Raw genomic sequence first — 15,754 nt, 5'->3', positions numbered from 1 at the left:
GAGGTCTGTTATGCGCCAGACTTATAATACTGCTGCCAGTAGTAGATGGGAGGCATTCTGGAGTGGAGGGAACCCGACGACGACGAGACTCTGAGACTCACCTGGGATGCTTTCGATCGCATTGTTGGCTGATATTTTCGCCGGATCTTTCGGGGACAGCAAACACACAGTATCCGTACGAAGGCCCTGAAAGGAGAGAACGGAGAGAAAAGAAAAAAGTCTGTGATGAATGCGTCATTCTTAGCCGGACGGTCGATGTGTTGGTTAAGAAATAATGCTCCGACATTGTTGCAAGAATTCTGACTTAATTCAGTGCTATCGGGAGAATGGAGCTCAATCTTGGCAGTAAATTCGGATCATTGTTCGCGGAAATCGATTTATAAGTGTAAATAATCTTTGTTAAACCCTCACGGAGGTCATAAATTTTGTTATTTTTTTCGGATGCTTTGGAATAAAATGCTTATAATACATGATGCCAAAATAATGAACAAAAGAAATCACGTTTGAAATTGTGCTGATCGATACCAATTGAACAATTTAATGCTCTTTAGCTATTTTTAGGTGAAAACAATTCTTTCTGGAAAAAGCAATGTAGTTTGAGGCTTCCTTAATAACAAATCAAAGACACTGTAATTTTTATGTTTCAAATGGAATTTGAAATTATCCTACAGAACTTAACTTAACAAATTTCGTTTTATTTCTGATATGATATGACTTTATTCTGATGGGATTTTGTCTGCTCTACTCTACTCTGCTTCACGTTTCCTTACTTTACTTCAATTTACGTTTAGTTTCGTTTTCCTTTTGCCTTAACTTCTGCTTTCATAAATTTACCTTTACTTTAATAAGTGACAAAATTTCTCTGTCCCAACAGGCCGAAAATTCTTTACGACGATTAAACCTTAACCAATTTGATCTCACTGCTTGGGAAGTACGCCAGAAAAAGTGACAAAATCCCCTCCTGCCGATAGATCAAAGGCTTTTTTTCGTACGACGATTAAAGCCAGATCAATTTTTGTACCACTAAGGTACATCTCTTTTCGTAGAGCGTTCCTTTGCAGAACAGCTGTCGTAATAAGCTTGTTGGATCAGATTTGAAAGTTGTTTTGAGTTGTCCTCAAGTTCTTTATATGTTCTTGAGCAACCTTTCAAGCTCTTTACTCCAACAATCAGTTTCAAATTATACGTCTCCCAGTTTGTTTTGCTGGGATCTCTTATAATTTCTTAAAGTTGTTGATTAGTTGCATAATCAAATATAATATGCATGTGATCAACCTGCCATACCCCCGCCCATAACATCCGGTGGGTCTTCCAAATATCCCAGATTTATCATCACCTACCTCGAGCACCGCACAGTTGGCTGCAGCATGACATAATACACCTCCGGCCTAATCCGTCCGTCTGCTTCCCGGAACACTTGCTCAACGATGTCTCTGGGTCAGCATTTCCGCTTCTTCCCGTCGACAAAGAATACCAGTTCATTCACCTTCAATGGCTTTCTGGTCTTCGAACCACTTTGTCCGGTTATTGACGGTTGGCGGATATTTCTAAGTTCACCGTTCCCAAGTCTGGTCTGGACCAGTTGTAGGCGTCTCGTAGAGCTTCGGCAGCATCGATGGAAGTATACACTGCTCCTTTATTGGCTGATTTCCGCGGCATGTACGTCAACGGTCGAGAATTGATTGCATCTTCCATCTCCGCTAGGACCGACAGCAGCACTTCATCCGTGAGGGTTCGTTCATCGCCCCACGATTTCTTTCACCTACCGCACCATCCGCTCCCATATTCCGCCCAAGTGTGACACGGTTGGGGGATTAAAATGCCATGCTGTCGATGCCCTGCTTAGAGCTTCTGTACATTCGTAATGGAGTTCTCTGCATATCGTTGGCGGTACCTAGGAAGCACGTAGCATTGTCCGAAAAGATATCAGAACCTTCGGATGGAAATCTGCAAGACAAGGTACTGAGGGTCAAGATGTACCGCGCGTACGGCTAGACAGGCGAAAACTGCGACCCACCTTTTTTCTTCTTCCGGCGAACGATCACTTCGATGGGACCCAAATAGTCTATGCCCATTGCGCTAAATGGCCAAAGGTAGATAGTCACTTCGGTAGACCGGTAGACAGCGATACACTTTGCACCAAATATACCGCCGCGTTACTTGGGAAACTGCACTTCGAAGGTACGGGATCCAGAACCGCTGGCGAAGCTCATTCACTACGGTCTCCCGATTGGCGTGGTAGAGTTGGGGGGCTCCGTAGCCGCAAGGTTACCGAGTCTGCTTTGACAAGCGAGTGGTCGTGGGTTCGAATCTTAGTAGAATCAAGCCATTCGATGTCAAGTGACTTTAGCATGGGTTTATTCTCAGGCCCCTCCATTTACCCTTCCTTCGTGCTGAATTCTATATTTACCCTCTGAAGCCTCTTAACAGTGCAAATGTCCCTCCTATAGTTAAGTGTACTGGTCAGAGGTACGAATGAGTCCTCGCCAGGGACGGCTATAATATGGGATAGTGCTGGCAGCGAGGAATAAGTGGGTAAAGTAGATTAAGCTTTGAAGGAAGGGTAAACCCCAATACACGCAAGCACGCATAAAATTTAATAAGCATATCGCTCACTCAATAGCGATTATAGCAAAAAGAAATGCAGTGCAGGTCATACAGCAAACACCCGGGCGATATTACAATAGATCAACTATACTGGTCGCAGTAATGAGTCCACACATGGAAAAAAAAAAGAGTTGGATTACCTCTCCCGTCAGCCCATGCATTCAGGGCAGAATGATAGAAGATCTCTTGTCGAACGGCAGATCGGTGGATGCCGACCGCTTAGCCGTCGAATTCTGTCCTGGTCTAGAACCGGTAGGTGTTAGCTTGTAGATGCTGCTAGATGTCGCTGTCATTTTGGGTTCATGTCCTGGCTTCAGTACCAAGTTCACACAAGAAAATCGTCGAACTGCGCTTGTTTCCACAAGGCGGTCTCGGTCTTCTGGAGCTCCTCCTGGATAAGAGCTTTTTGGTCTGGAGAGTACTGAGCTTTGATGAGCAGCCGTTGCTTTTCTGTCGCCTTCATCGTGATGATCGGCATACTATTCCTTTTGCGAATGCATTTGCTTATGAAACACAATGCACATGCTGTTCCGGGGAATGCGAACGTTCTCTATGTCCGTCAACAAGTCTGTCCAATGCTTCCACATATCCCAGCATTCACTCCCGATCTCTTCGTTCCAGTCACAGCCGTTTCGCCATGATCTTCCCATAATCATTGACAAATCTCATTACGCAGCTGAGTACGGTTCGTTTAGTAGGCTGTTTATCTCCATGTAGATACGGTATGAGCTCATCAAGAAGCTGCGTGGAGAAGAAGATTCATCGCCGGCCTGGTTCCAGGAACCAGTGAACCAGTCCCAGCACGCGTTTCTTGCTCGTCGTTTTACCCAGGGTGGAGTGCATCGCCGGAGCTGAATTTTACTAACTCAGATTCAGCAGCACTTTGGAAGAATTGAATACCCAGTTCCGAATCTCGAACCTGCTGGTGATACATTTCACGCATCACCGCCAAAAGCGATTCTACGCCCTCGGAAACAAACTAAGATGGACATCAGCGGAACAAGCATGTCGGATTGCTTGGAGTTGAAGGAGATACCTTGTACTGCTGCATCAGTATCCCATATAAGCCGCACCTTCTTTAGCTTCTTGAAGTTCCGGACGACGTTTAACAGTTGATACCACACTTTACCGTTGCCCAGTTAGCTCCGGAGTACGATGCTGGCCTAACAAGCCAGTCGTCGTATGTTTGAATCTCGACTGGTCCGTGCTGCTATATAGTCAATAGGATCTTTGCACTAGCCCTGTAATTTTTCTGTACTCTATTAACCGGCTGGGAAGTCTGTCAATAAAGAAGGGTGAAGTTCTTAAGGACGTTTATACCCATGGCTTCGCCATATTTTACCATGTTCCGTTTTGTCGAGTTTCTCTGCCGTTGCGTTGTCAGGTGTGGATACCCCTTCTTCTGGTACTCGTCGGTCTATCGACAGACGTGTTGGCGTAGTTCCGGGTGCTTTTCCAGCTTCAAGGCCATCGGATGGCTTTTGGGAAACTACGGATTCCATAGAACTCCGATCTCGAAACGACCACTGATTCGTTTGGTGGTTAGCTTTCCAATATCTCTAGCGCTCTTTCGTCTTCAGCTGACCCCCGCGACACGCTCACCACCATCGATTCCTCCAACGCGCAATGCGTTTTAGAAGGTCACGCAGACTTTCGTTGGTGATTTCACGGTGAACACCTAGGTAAGCTCCATTTGCTCCCGCTGCGTACCCGTAGACAGTCCAGCCGAGCACTGCAATCGGATCGGCTACGGAGTCGATGTTCGCTTCAATTTGGGCTAACGTGTAGCTAGAGATATTGTTCAACCCAATAAGACAAGGATGTGCTACTGATAACTGATTACTTTTTTACTTTCTTGGCGACAATCCGTTTGCCGAATTTAGGAGCCGTCTCCACGTTTCTCGGTCTTGGGCTGCCGCTCTTCAATCACCCCTATCATCCGCTGCTCTGGCATTCTCGTCAACAGCGCTCATTCAACGGGCACGGAGTATGCATCTGTCAAATATTGTATTCGCTGGTTTCTCACTCGGCCCATTGTAGCCTGCCGTTTTTAGTAGCCTTACAATATCCGCATCCTTGTATATTTGGTGTATTTAATGTTGCATGCCCCTGCGCCACACTCCTTCTTTGAATATGCCGCCAATAATTGATCGAAGGATCTTACGCTTCAATCAGCAAGAGCTCGTCGGTCGCTCTCTTTTAACGTCCACGCTTCGTGGCCGTAGAATACCACCGGAAGAATTAGCGTCTTATAGAATGCGAGTTTTGTATGGAGTTGCAGGCGACGGGACCTCAGCTAGCTACGCAATCCATAAAAGGCCCTGTTGGCAGCCGTTATTCGCCTTTTAACTTCACGCCACACATCTTTGTCATATGTCACTAACCAAGGTAAACAAATTCGTCGACCACTTCGATACCCCTTAAATCTTACTTCATACCATCTAACGACACAAACGAGTCCGATGTCTCACCCGCTATCCTGACGACGCACAATGGGCAAATACGAGCTCGTAATCCCAAGAATTAGAAGCCGCTGCACAGTGGGTAAAACCGACCGAAAAAACGGAACTTTTTGTTGCTGCTGTTTTTAAGGGGTAAAAAGTGGCTTTTCTTATGTAAAAAATCACGAGAAATCGATTGATGATGGTCTCAATGCGCGAAAATGACGGGAAGTAGCCCATTTTGCTCCATTCACCCCTATTTTGCAATAGCTTTGAAATAATTATGTACAAATTCTCCCTAATTTGAGATTCTATGGTAAGAAAAGAAAAAGAATGTTAGGAAAACGGTATATAAACAATTTTATTTTAATACAACAGGCACTACAGGCCAAATGCCAATTCAATACTTTTAACCGAGGATTTTCAAGAAGGCATATCTGTTGAGGAGGTTGGAAAAGTCAGAAGATCGAACAACGATCAAGCTTTTCACAAAAATGTCGTGTAAGGGAATGTTTTGCCTTGTTTTACCCTAAAACTTGTACTGAAATCTAAGAAAGCGTTGATAGAAAAACGAGCAATTGTAAAAGTGCTCCGATTTCATTAAAATTTGATGTGTTTGCTTTTAGTCGAAAATTTTTGAACCCATATATTTTATTGAACGTTTAGGGTGCCCCCTTCCTAATTAGAGTGGTCACAAAAATTATCATGTTTGCCATTCTTTCTTTCTTCAAAGTTTCAATGTTTTTGCAGTCCGGAATGTTTTGAGCTACAGTCGAATATATTTTCTGAAAATTTAATTAACACTAGATATACCAAACCAGTCATTTTCACTGGTCGTGCAATTTTAACTCAAAATTCTTGCAATATGTAACATTTGCATTCAGAAATAATGTTATTAATCTGGTAGCTATAAGTAGAGAGTACATTTTATATACCTAATGTCACTTTATATAGATTAAAAACACATTTATTTTTATGTTATTGACATTTATACCCATTTATTTATATTTATTCTATAGACATTTATACACGGATACCAGTCAGATATGGACTAGCCAGCTGGTATACCTAGTGTAAAAATATCTCTTATTTGGAACCAAAAACATTAAAATCGGTTCAATGGTTGAAGAGTTATGAAGTTTTAAATGAAACAAAATCGATCTAACTCAGAAAAGGGCACCCTAAGCGTTCAATAAAAAAATTTGGGTCTAAAAATTTTCAACTAGGAACAAACACACCAAATTTGAACGAAATCGGTACACTTTCACAGTTGCTCCATTTCCTATCAATACATTCTCAGATTTCAGTAAAAGTTGTAGGGTAAAATAAGATAAAACATTCCCTTACACGACATTTTAATGAAAAACTTGTCGTTCGATCTTCTGACTTTTCCAACCTCCCCAACATGCATGCCTTCTTCATCGATTTCTCGTGATTTTTTACATAAGAAAAGTCACTTTTTATCTCTTAAAAACAGTGGCAACAAAAAGTTCCGTTTTTTCGGTCGATTCTGCCAACTGTATGCTGATTTGAAATTATACAAGATACCTATTGCTATGTAAAAAATGCAGGAAATCGATTGGTGATGGTTTCATCCTGCGCAGACTTCGGAAAGTGGTCCATTCTGCTCTATATTCTCCGAAATTCATGATATAAGCTAATTAAACAATATAAAAATTTATTTTCCGCCCGTATAACGAACTCAATTAGCTTCCAAGTGTTGTCAAAACATCAGAAGAAACAAATCCCATGCATTCCATACTGTGCGAAATGCAAGAATAGTCCATTTTGTCCAATTAACCCCTAACTACATAGTAAAACCTAATTAGAGCGATTAAAACTAATTCAAACACTGCGGAATAAACTCAAATAGTTCCAATTTACTCGAAAGACATCAGGAGAGTTGAATGTCATCGATTTAGTACCGTGATGAATTCACAATCGGTCCGTTTTGCCTGATTCTATCCTAAATCTACAAAAATGCGTTCATTTGCTATTGCGTAAAAAGGCGTAATTTTTCAACGATGGTGTCTTTAGAGAAGTTTATCAATAAAATACAGCGCATCTTTTTAAATTATTAGAATGAGCTTATATTCATCCAGCAGGGTGATATAAACTTTTGTTTTTTTTCGCTCAAAAATTTTTTTTTCTACAGAAAATTTGTAGAACACACCAAAATGAGCAACTTTGCTGAATATAGTAACTATATATCTTTTACTAGCTGCGACATACAATGATTTGCTTAAAAAGTACACTTAAAAATCAATTCTGCACAATAACTTTGCATCCAATATATTTATTGCTTTCAACTGTTCCCCAAAGTTATTCAGTATGATAAAATACACATTTTTTCTAAAGACTGTTTTTGCCTTTGAGTTAGATTTAATCGCTTTAATTAGGTTATCTATGTATATGGGGGTGAATTGGGCAAAATGGATTATTCTTGCATTTCACACAGAATTAAATCGATGGGATTTGATTCTTCTGATGTTTTGACAACATTTGGAAGCTATTTGAGTTCGTTGCACGAGCCGCAAATAAATTTTTATATTGTTTAATTAATTTTTATCATGGTTTTTGGGGCAAATAGGGCAAAACGGAACACTTCCCGAAGTTTGCGCTGAACGAAACCATCAGGTATCAGCCTGATCAGTTTTGTTGCTAAACCATGTTCAAGTATAATCTGCCACAGCCTATTTCGTTTAACTGAATCGTACGCCGCCTTGAAGTCTATAAATAAATGGCGAGTCCGCAAGTTTAATTCCCTGAATTTATTGTAAAGTGAACGACGCGAAGCGTCTTTCTCGAAAACCGCACTGGTATTCATTACCAAAGGTTTCCTGTAACGGTCTATCTGAAAAACACGATGCGGTAGAGAATTTTGTATGCAGAATTGAGGAGAGTAATGCCCCGATAATTACTGCTTTCGAATCGGGTGGCCCTTTTTGTAAATAGAGCACATGAGACCTTCACCTCCCGACTTTCAAAGGTTCGACGAGGCTGCCGTCCTTTCCAGCTGCTTTACCGTTTTTCAGCTGTCTCGCTGCTTCACTGCTCGTTCAGGTTCTCTCCAAGTTGTAAAATATCTTTATGCATTAAGGCTTAACTTAAAGGGCGCAATTTGAATCTACAAATCTAATGCACGCTACGATCTTAATGAGCAATAATTCGAAAATCCTCCACTGAAGGCTGTTTCTCTGATACTACTGGGGTGTAAACAGCGAGTTTGGAAAACGTAAATACTCAGTGATTGATATCTTTTCTCCTCCGTTGGGTGTGCTATAAAATGGTTTGTTGTTGAAAGGCAGAAGGAGAAGTTAGTTCGTTAATGTGCTCTAAATACTCACACATTTGTTCTAGGTTGTAGGTTCTAGGTTGTACCAGTAGCGCGAATTTGGTTCGTTGGTTAACATAAAGCTCTGTGTTATTTGTTGACTGTTGTAAATGTAAGGCGCTGGAAGTTTTGCATATCTATACCGTTATTTCACTAAAAACTACGTGGCGGCTACAGCTTGTTTTAAAACTTTAAGAACAATCTCTAAACAAAGTTTAAATTTTAAATCAACCAAAATTAGGTAATGATTGGAATACTATAAGTTAGACCGTCTAGACTCTAGAGCCACGAACCCAATTATACGAATTATGTTCCATCATTCAAAATATTTAAAGAGTAGAATTCACAGAGTGTTGTAGATAATATTAAATGCTGCACACTTCGACCTAATAATGTTCAAATGAGAAATCTTCATATGAAATTAATAGAAGGGTCCGTAGTATCAATATTAAGGGGAGAGACTGCACCTATAGGTGTATACATTGGTAATCCTACAACAAGCCTGCATTTACGTCCTGAGACACAGGCTTTCCTACTACTCAATAAATTTATTTAAATTTGAAACATTTATTTCGTGCGAAAGTTACGCTATGTTTGCTCAGTTTGTTTATAAGATGATTTATTACTAACTATTAGGGGAATTGTGTATAACGTGCCCCCCCTGGCCAATGTGCCCCCCCTTCGTTTTTCGCTAAACAAGCGAAATCAAAATGCAAAACCACCCAGAAACCATAGTATTTGATGGAACTAGCCTACTATGCAAGTATAACAGTTGTCACATGCTGTAAAAACAAAACAAAAATAAATTTGTTTTTGAGCAGCTTCCGATGTAACTTTTGGCGTCATTTCCATAAGCTATTTTCTTGTCAAAATCTGAAAATAACCGGTTGTTGTGATTCGATTGCGTAAAGTGAACTTCAAAAAGACATCCCTGCCAAAAATAACGGTATAAAACACTTGATTTGCTTTAGCATTTAATATTTTTTCAAATAAGTAAAAGCAGGCCAAAATGCCCCACTTGCGGTGGTGCAATTTGCCCCCCTTGCAAATGTGGCTATAAACATAGGTAAACAGATCTAAGTTGAAGCCAATTGCCATTATTTAATTCAATTAGTATTGTAGAGCAACCGTGGTGGGAATAATTTATTACCAACGTCCAAATTCTAGGTAATTCAACTACCTGGTACAAAACGCCACAGCTGCAGTATAATGTGCCCCATGCAGAAAAGAAAAAGTGCACCAGAAGGCCGAAACTAGGTTTATTTTACATAAAATAACGATATTTTGCAAAACAAAGGAAATAGTTTTACTTTCTACAAAATAGAGTTGGTCTGTCACTGGTAGAAATACTCAAATTACCGCATTGGGCATATTATACCGCAGGTGGGGCATTTTACCCCGCGCAGACGAGAAACACAACATTTAGGTGCTTTTATTAAATAATTCCTAGCATGTTTATTCCACAATACTAAATGAAATAGACAATTGCAATTGGTTGTCAGCTTAAACACCAACATATACACGTAGTTGTAACGTTAATTTGGGGAAGTATAACGGAGATATAACCATTTATTCTTAGGGGGGGCACATTATACACATTTCCCCTATATTCATTATAGTACATCAAGCCAACAGATCATTTTTTTTTTTTTTTTTTTTTTTTTTTGGCCATTTGGCAAATGGTGAGGACAAAAAAAAGATATATTATTTCGAAAACGAAAAACAAAAGAAACAGATAATCCGCGTCCCAAGAACGCAGAAAGCGGACGTTTTGCGTGTTTACATTCCCAAAGGCCCATTAATGAATTCATATTTCATAATTCATTATTTCGGTTTACCGCCCAGTCCGGCAGTGCCATGCCGGCACCAAGGGTAAGGATTCACCAGGGAAAAACTCAATTATGCAGGTCTAATTAGCGCACCATGATATAATTTGCCAGCTTCCGCGAGCCGGACCAAGATTGAATCCGTACGTACAGTACAATACGGTCACTGCCCTTTTCGGACGGTCTATCGCTTGTAGCGACTTAGCGGGAGGTTCATTCACGAATGACGTCACGGAAAAAGTGATTAATGCGGATGATAGCAACCAGAGGAAAAAAAAGTTTCCGAAGCAAAATTATGAACGAAATGAGCAGGGTGAAGCACTGTCAACAATGGAACGAATCAACTTTGCTGTACGAAAAGTAAAATACTTCGGCTAAGCAAACAAAGTTACCGAACGCGCTCTTGCAAAGATCAATGAAAATGATTTTCATAATAATCTTCGCTTCATGGAAGGTACCTCTCATCTTACCGCCCACCGGCCCGCCACGCCACGGCGGTTCTAGCCAACCAACCGAACCGTCTGGGTAAACGGAAAAGTTACAAAATTGATTCCCTTTATCTCCAAGCCAATCGGGATAACGGAAAGACTAACATAGGGGTTGCCACTATCCGCTTATTACCGGCCAGATTGTTCCCGGCCGAGCGCTCTGCTGAGCTGATTTGGTTTGACTATATAGTTGATTAGCTATTTTCAAGGTTAGGTTTTCCCAGACGAACGAACTGAGAACCAAAAAAAAACTGAAGCAACAAAAACGGGTAGCTACAGAGAAAAGTTTTAACGAGATATAAAAATGCTCCACTTGGCGCACTTTAATCCGACGTTTGTTTTTTTCCTGAAAGCTGCAGCAAGCTTCTAATTTGCTGTGTCTGTGCAGCAATTGGGTTCGTTTCGAATCGAAACGCAAATCCAATTTACCTACTCGAGCAAACTTTGGTGGATTACTGTTATCGGTTGGCAATTAATGGATTTCGCTAAAGTGTGCTTAGAGGAGAGAGCTGCTGGAGCACTCAGTTTGTTGTTGCAGGGGAAGCGACAGAGTGAGGAAGGTCGAGCGGTGCAGAGAGAAAGTCCTACGGCATTTACGCCTACGAAGGGAGGTCAGTAAAAGTTGGAGTTTGTTTTGTTTTTCATAGGAAAGTTTACGAGTACAAAGTTTTTATGAAAAATGTACTTAGTGAATGCGAGAAGACAGTATCGATTTTCGAGTGGAGTAACATTTTGAGAAACTATACTCCAAAAATTTAAAGCCTGTTTGAACGTTACTTGTTTTTGAATATTTCAAAAAATATTGGGTGTGAAAAGTTGCAACTGTGATTTATTATCATAGAATAAATATTCGGTGCACACTGCCTGTGTTTAAAATTTTAAATTTACCGAAATCAGCACTCAGTTAATCCGAATAAATAAACCAATCCTTCAAGCGGAAAGCAATTCAAGCGAATGCCTCATTTCATTCCAGACATATTTGTATCTTCAGCAAATTGATTTTTTTTTGTTTCTCGTGATAGCTCCTTTCATTGTCGATGTATCATTTCGAATCCACCAATCAATTGATGGGCCGCCTGTCGAAGCCGCTTTGTCGTCGCTGGCTGGCAATGATTAAAATTCACACACACGCACAAGGGTGCCCGTACCTACTTTCCCGGGTGGGTGCCAGGATATAACCCGCGCTCGAAGCGACAATCACGACTCGGCGCTCGAAGCCTGGGAAAATTAATGACGAAATTCCCCGCTGGCTTTTGGGCTTGTTCGCTACTTCGTTCGCCACACAGCAAATACTGTGCTGAAGTATTTATTTCATTCCACGATCCTGGTTCATCTCGGATTTAATCCACAGTCAATCAACGAAGTAGAAGTAAATGGAGATTTTTCAAACTGATAAGTATTTATTACCTATAGGATTAGGAATGAAAAAATCAAAAAGCAACAATTGGTCCTAAGAGCGTTTCACATTTAATTGATCATTTAACTTTCCACCAACCCTCGCAAAGTTTGATTGTATGATTGACAACTGTCACGACAAACAACAGTGAGTGGACTAATAAATTTTCCAAACCTCCCCCCGAAACCTCAAGTCATTCATAGTTTCGTTTGTAAATAGCCCCAACCCCAAAGCAATGGTTTCCATATCTGATGGTCCGGGTGATCCTCGTTTGAAACCTGAAAACAGATGCTGCACGGCTTATAAAATGATGCTGTTTTCCCTCTCTCTCTCTTTTTTCTACTCATCCCAATCGCGATTGTAGCTCTGGCACGAAATGACAAATGGTCTGTCACCAAAACTAGAGGTGTTGAATTAGATTTCTCGATAAACAAACGACGACGACAACGAAGCCGCGACGATTGGCGCGCATATCAACATAGTCACAGAACGACCCGTTACGATAGTGATGATGATGATGATGATGATGATGATGGTGATGATGATTATCATCATTAATATTTGCTTGACTTTTTGGACGACGTTGTTGGCCCTGTCAGTCAAATTATAATTGAATTTTAAATTACCAGGAATTCAAAAACATAGTAGGTTATAAGACAAAAATTAATTTGTTTCGAGCCAGAGCGTCCGGGCAGAATGTACACTCTGTCTTTTGTGGGCGACACAAAATCAATAATTTTAATCACATTTAATTAAACCCGGTTTATTTCGCAAGAAGCTCTCTCTCTCTCAGCAGGGCTCGGTAGATAGTTCATTCGAACGTTACCGAAAAATTTGGCACGCAACAAAGTTGGAAGTGGTTGCGCACGCCCTCCGTGCAACGCCGTACCTACGCATAAATTACGTTGAGAACGCGGCGCTTCACTGTGCTGGCAGAGACGGTCCATCTGTCAGTGTCAGTTTGTTACGGAAGAAAACAAATCGCCAGGAAAAAACGTCGAGTCATCAAGGAGAAGATTGCGTAAAGTTCCTACGAGTTGGTCAAAGTTTAATAAAATCGTGTTTATCTGATTATAGATTATATTTAAAAGATCGTTCTTAAATTAAAAAGGCCTTATACACTAGAAGTTAAAATATATTTACAGTGCTTAAAGTAAAGTAAGTTTATTGACTAAACTAGAAATTACGTTAAAATTAAATCTAAGAATTAAAATCTATAGGTTAGAGTGAGGAAGTGTCTACTCGCGAAAAGATAAAAGCCTGCCGAATTAGTTCTTTTACTTGTAAGTAATTACATTCAAACTATTGAAAAGTGGATTCTAACTATCGCATTTATATGTATCTAACCTTAAGCATCCACGAACATAAGTTCAGCATCTACGAAAACGAAAAGAAATCCTGTAAGCGAAAGGAAACCCACAAACGTAAGCTAATATGAATTTCAAATTATACAAAGTGTAACTTAGGCATTATTGCAGGAAATTTTTAATCGCGTAAAGCTAAATATACGGATTAAATTTACGGAAAACTGTTTCCTTGTTGCATCTGCAACAATTTAAAAATTTCGTTTTCATTCAATCGGAGATGCCACGAAAGACCCGTACCCAAGATGCTGTCGCAGACGTTACCCTGCAACAATCCTGCCCGCTCTGCCAACTTCCTGACTGTGACGAAATGGTTTGTTGCGACGATTGTGAACGGTGGTATCACTTCGAATGCGTCGGTGTGAATGAAGATGTGGCCAATTATGATTGGAGCTGCCCGGAATGCGTCGCCGCTAAAGTTCCTGCGCCACCATCGCCACATCCGATAACTCCTACAGGTGAGCTAGTACCTCACTCGGAGCCCCTCCGACCGGTCCAACGTTTACCTTCGCCCACCCCCATGATGCCGGTATCCGCACCGCAACTGCGCTCTCCACGGCCACCGGTTACGCAACCTAATGCAGTTTCTCAAGAGGTTGATGTGGACCCCGACTTAGTAAGCAAGCTCCCCGTTCAACTACGTATCCAGATGCTGGAAGAGGAAGCAGCCATCGAGCGTAAGTTTTTACGGCGTAAATATCAGCTCTTGTTCGAGTCATCAGAGAACAATAACCATGCAAGTCAATGCAATAGCAGTGCTAATATACGAGAAAGTAATAGCGTTAGGGATCCTCCTGTTTTTCATTCGTCACCAATGAATGATCACCGTTTTAATCCTCCGTTATTTGCTCCGCATGCTAGTTATCAAAATAGAAACGTGTCAGGCCCCGTCGTAGGTACGAGGGAACAACAAATTCGTGTTCCTGCTAACGTTCCACAGTCGCTCAGAAACCATTGTAATTCTTCAGCGTTTGATCCAGTTCCGACAAACCATCGGTCATGTATTCCGACACGTTACCCACCTTCAACTGGGCAGCGAGCTTGCGCCACATCGTTTGCTCCCTGTCGGTCCCAGCAGTTTGAGCATATTCCGTCATCATCCTTGCCAAATCGCCATCAGCATCCACATACCTCCGCGTTCGCCCCGCTTGCTGGCCGCCCTCGTCATATGGCTCAAGAACATTATCCGTATGAGTCCTATGACGTTCCTCCCACCTTTGGAGGGACCACGTTACTAAACAGTAGCCAGATCGCCGCGCGACAGGCAATTGCCAAAGAGTTGCCAATCTTCAGTGGCGACCCAGAAGAGTGGCCATTGTTTTTTGCTACGTATGAGAATTCCACAAATCTTTGTGGATATTCACCTGAAGAAAACCTAGCTCGCCTGCAGAAGTGTTTGCGAGGAAGAGCGTTGGAAGCGGTTAAATGTCAACTGTTGCATCCAACCAATCTAGAACAGGTTCTCTCCACTCTTAAGATGCTCTTTGGTCGCCCAGAAATTATTGTGCATTCGCTACTACAAAAGATAAACGCTCTCCCTTCACCAAGGGAGGAACACCTTGGTTCACTGGTTGACTTTGCCTTGGCTGTGCGTAACATGGTGGCTACTATTAAAGCCTGTGAGTTGGAGGAGCACTTATGCAACCTTACTCTCCTGCACGATTTAACTAAGCGACTTCCTCCAATGGTCCGTCTGAACTGGGCGACCCATCGACAGTCTCTTCGATCCGTAACCGTGTCAGACTTTAGCGGTTGGTTATACAAGCTGGCGGAAGCAGCGAGTGCCGTTACACTGCCAGACTTCTCCTGCTCTTACGATAGTAAGTCTCGCCGTGGGCGGAAAGATGATGGTTTCCTGAATGCCCACGCTGAAACAGAGCAGGCGTTTGAGCATCATGAAGTTAGTAGTTGCTTTATTTGCCATAGAGATTGTGTCGCAGTCGAAAAGTGCAAGAAGTTTCTCTCGTCCGGCCTTTCAGATCGCTGGGATATACTCCGGAAATACAAGCTATGCCGCAGTTGCCTTAGTAATCATCGCGGTCCGTGCCAGTCCGGAAAACTTTGCGGACAAAACGGCTGTCAATATAAACATCATCGGCTCATGCACAACGATGCCAAGGACAAGTTTGAAACGTCTTCGCAAGGGCCGAAACAGCAAACTGGAACTCTGCAACACACCATCGCCGACAGTTCCCGAGAAGCCAAACCTTGCAACACTCATCGTGGGGGCAGCAAACCCGTGCTGTTCCAATACGTCCCGGTTACGCTGTATAGCAACGGGGCCAAAATAAACACTTA

General features: G+C 41.7%; 1 protein-coding gene across 1 annotated transcript in view; it reads right to left on the bottom strand.

Moving 5' to 3' along the window:
- The window catches only part of LOC128733811 (dopamine receptor 2), a 130,717-nt gene that overhangs the window by 70,766 nt on the left and 44,197 nt on the right, over positions 1-15,754 (bottom strand). The window contains exon 2 of the mRNA XM_053827622.1: positions 102-186. Within this exon, the coding sequence (XP_053683597.1) occupies positions 102-186 (85 nt within the window). The remainder of the gene's footprint in view (positions 1-101; positions 187-15,754) is intronic.

This window comes from Sabethes cyaneus, chromosome 1 (genome assembly GCF_943734655.1).
Source record: "Sabethes cyaneus chromosome 1, idSabCyanKW18_F2, whole genome shotgun sequence".
Lineage (NCBI taxonomy): Eukaryota > Metazoa > Arthropoda > Insecta > Diptera > Culicidae > Sabethes > Sabethes cyaneus.
This window is presented reverse-complemented; position numbering and strand designations above follow the sequence as displayed.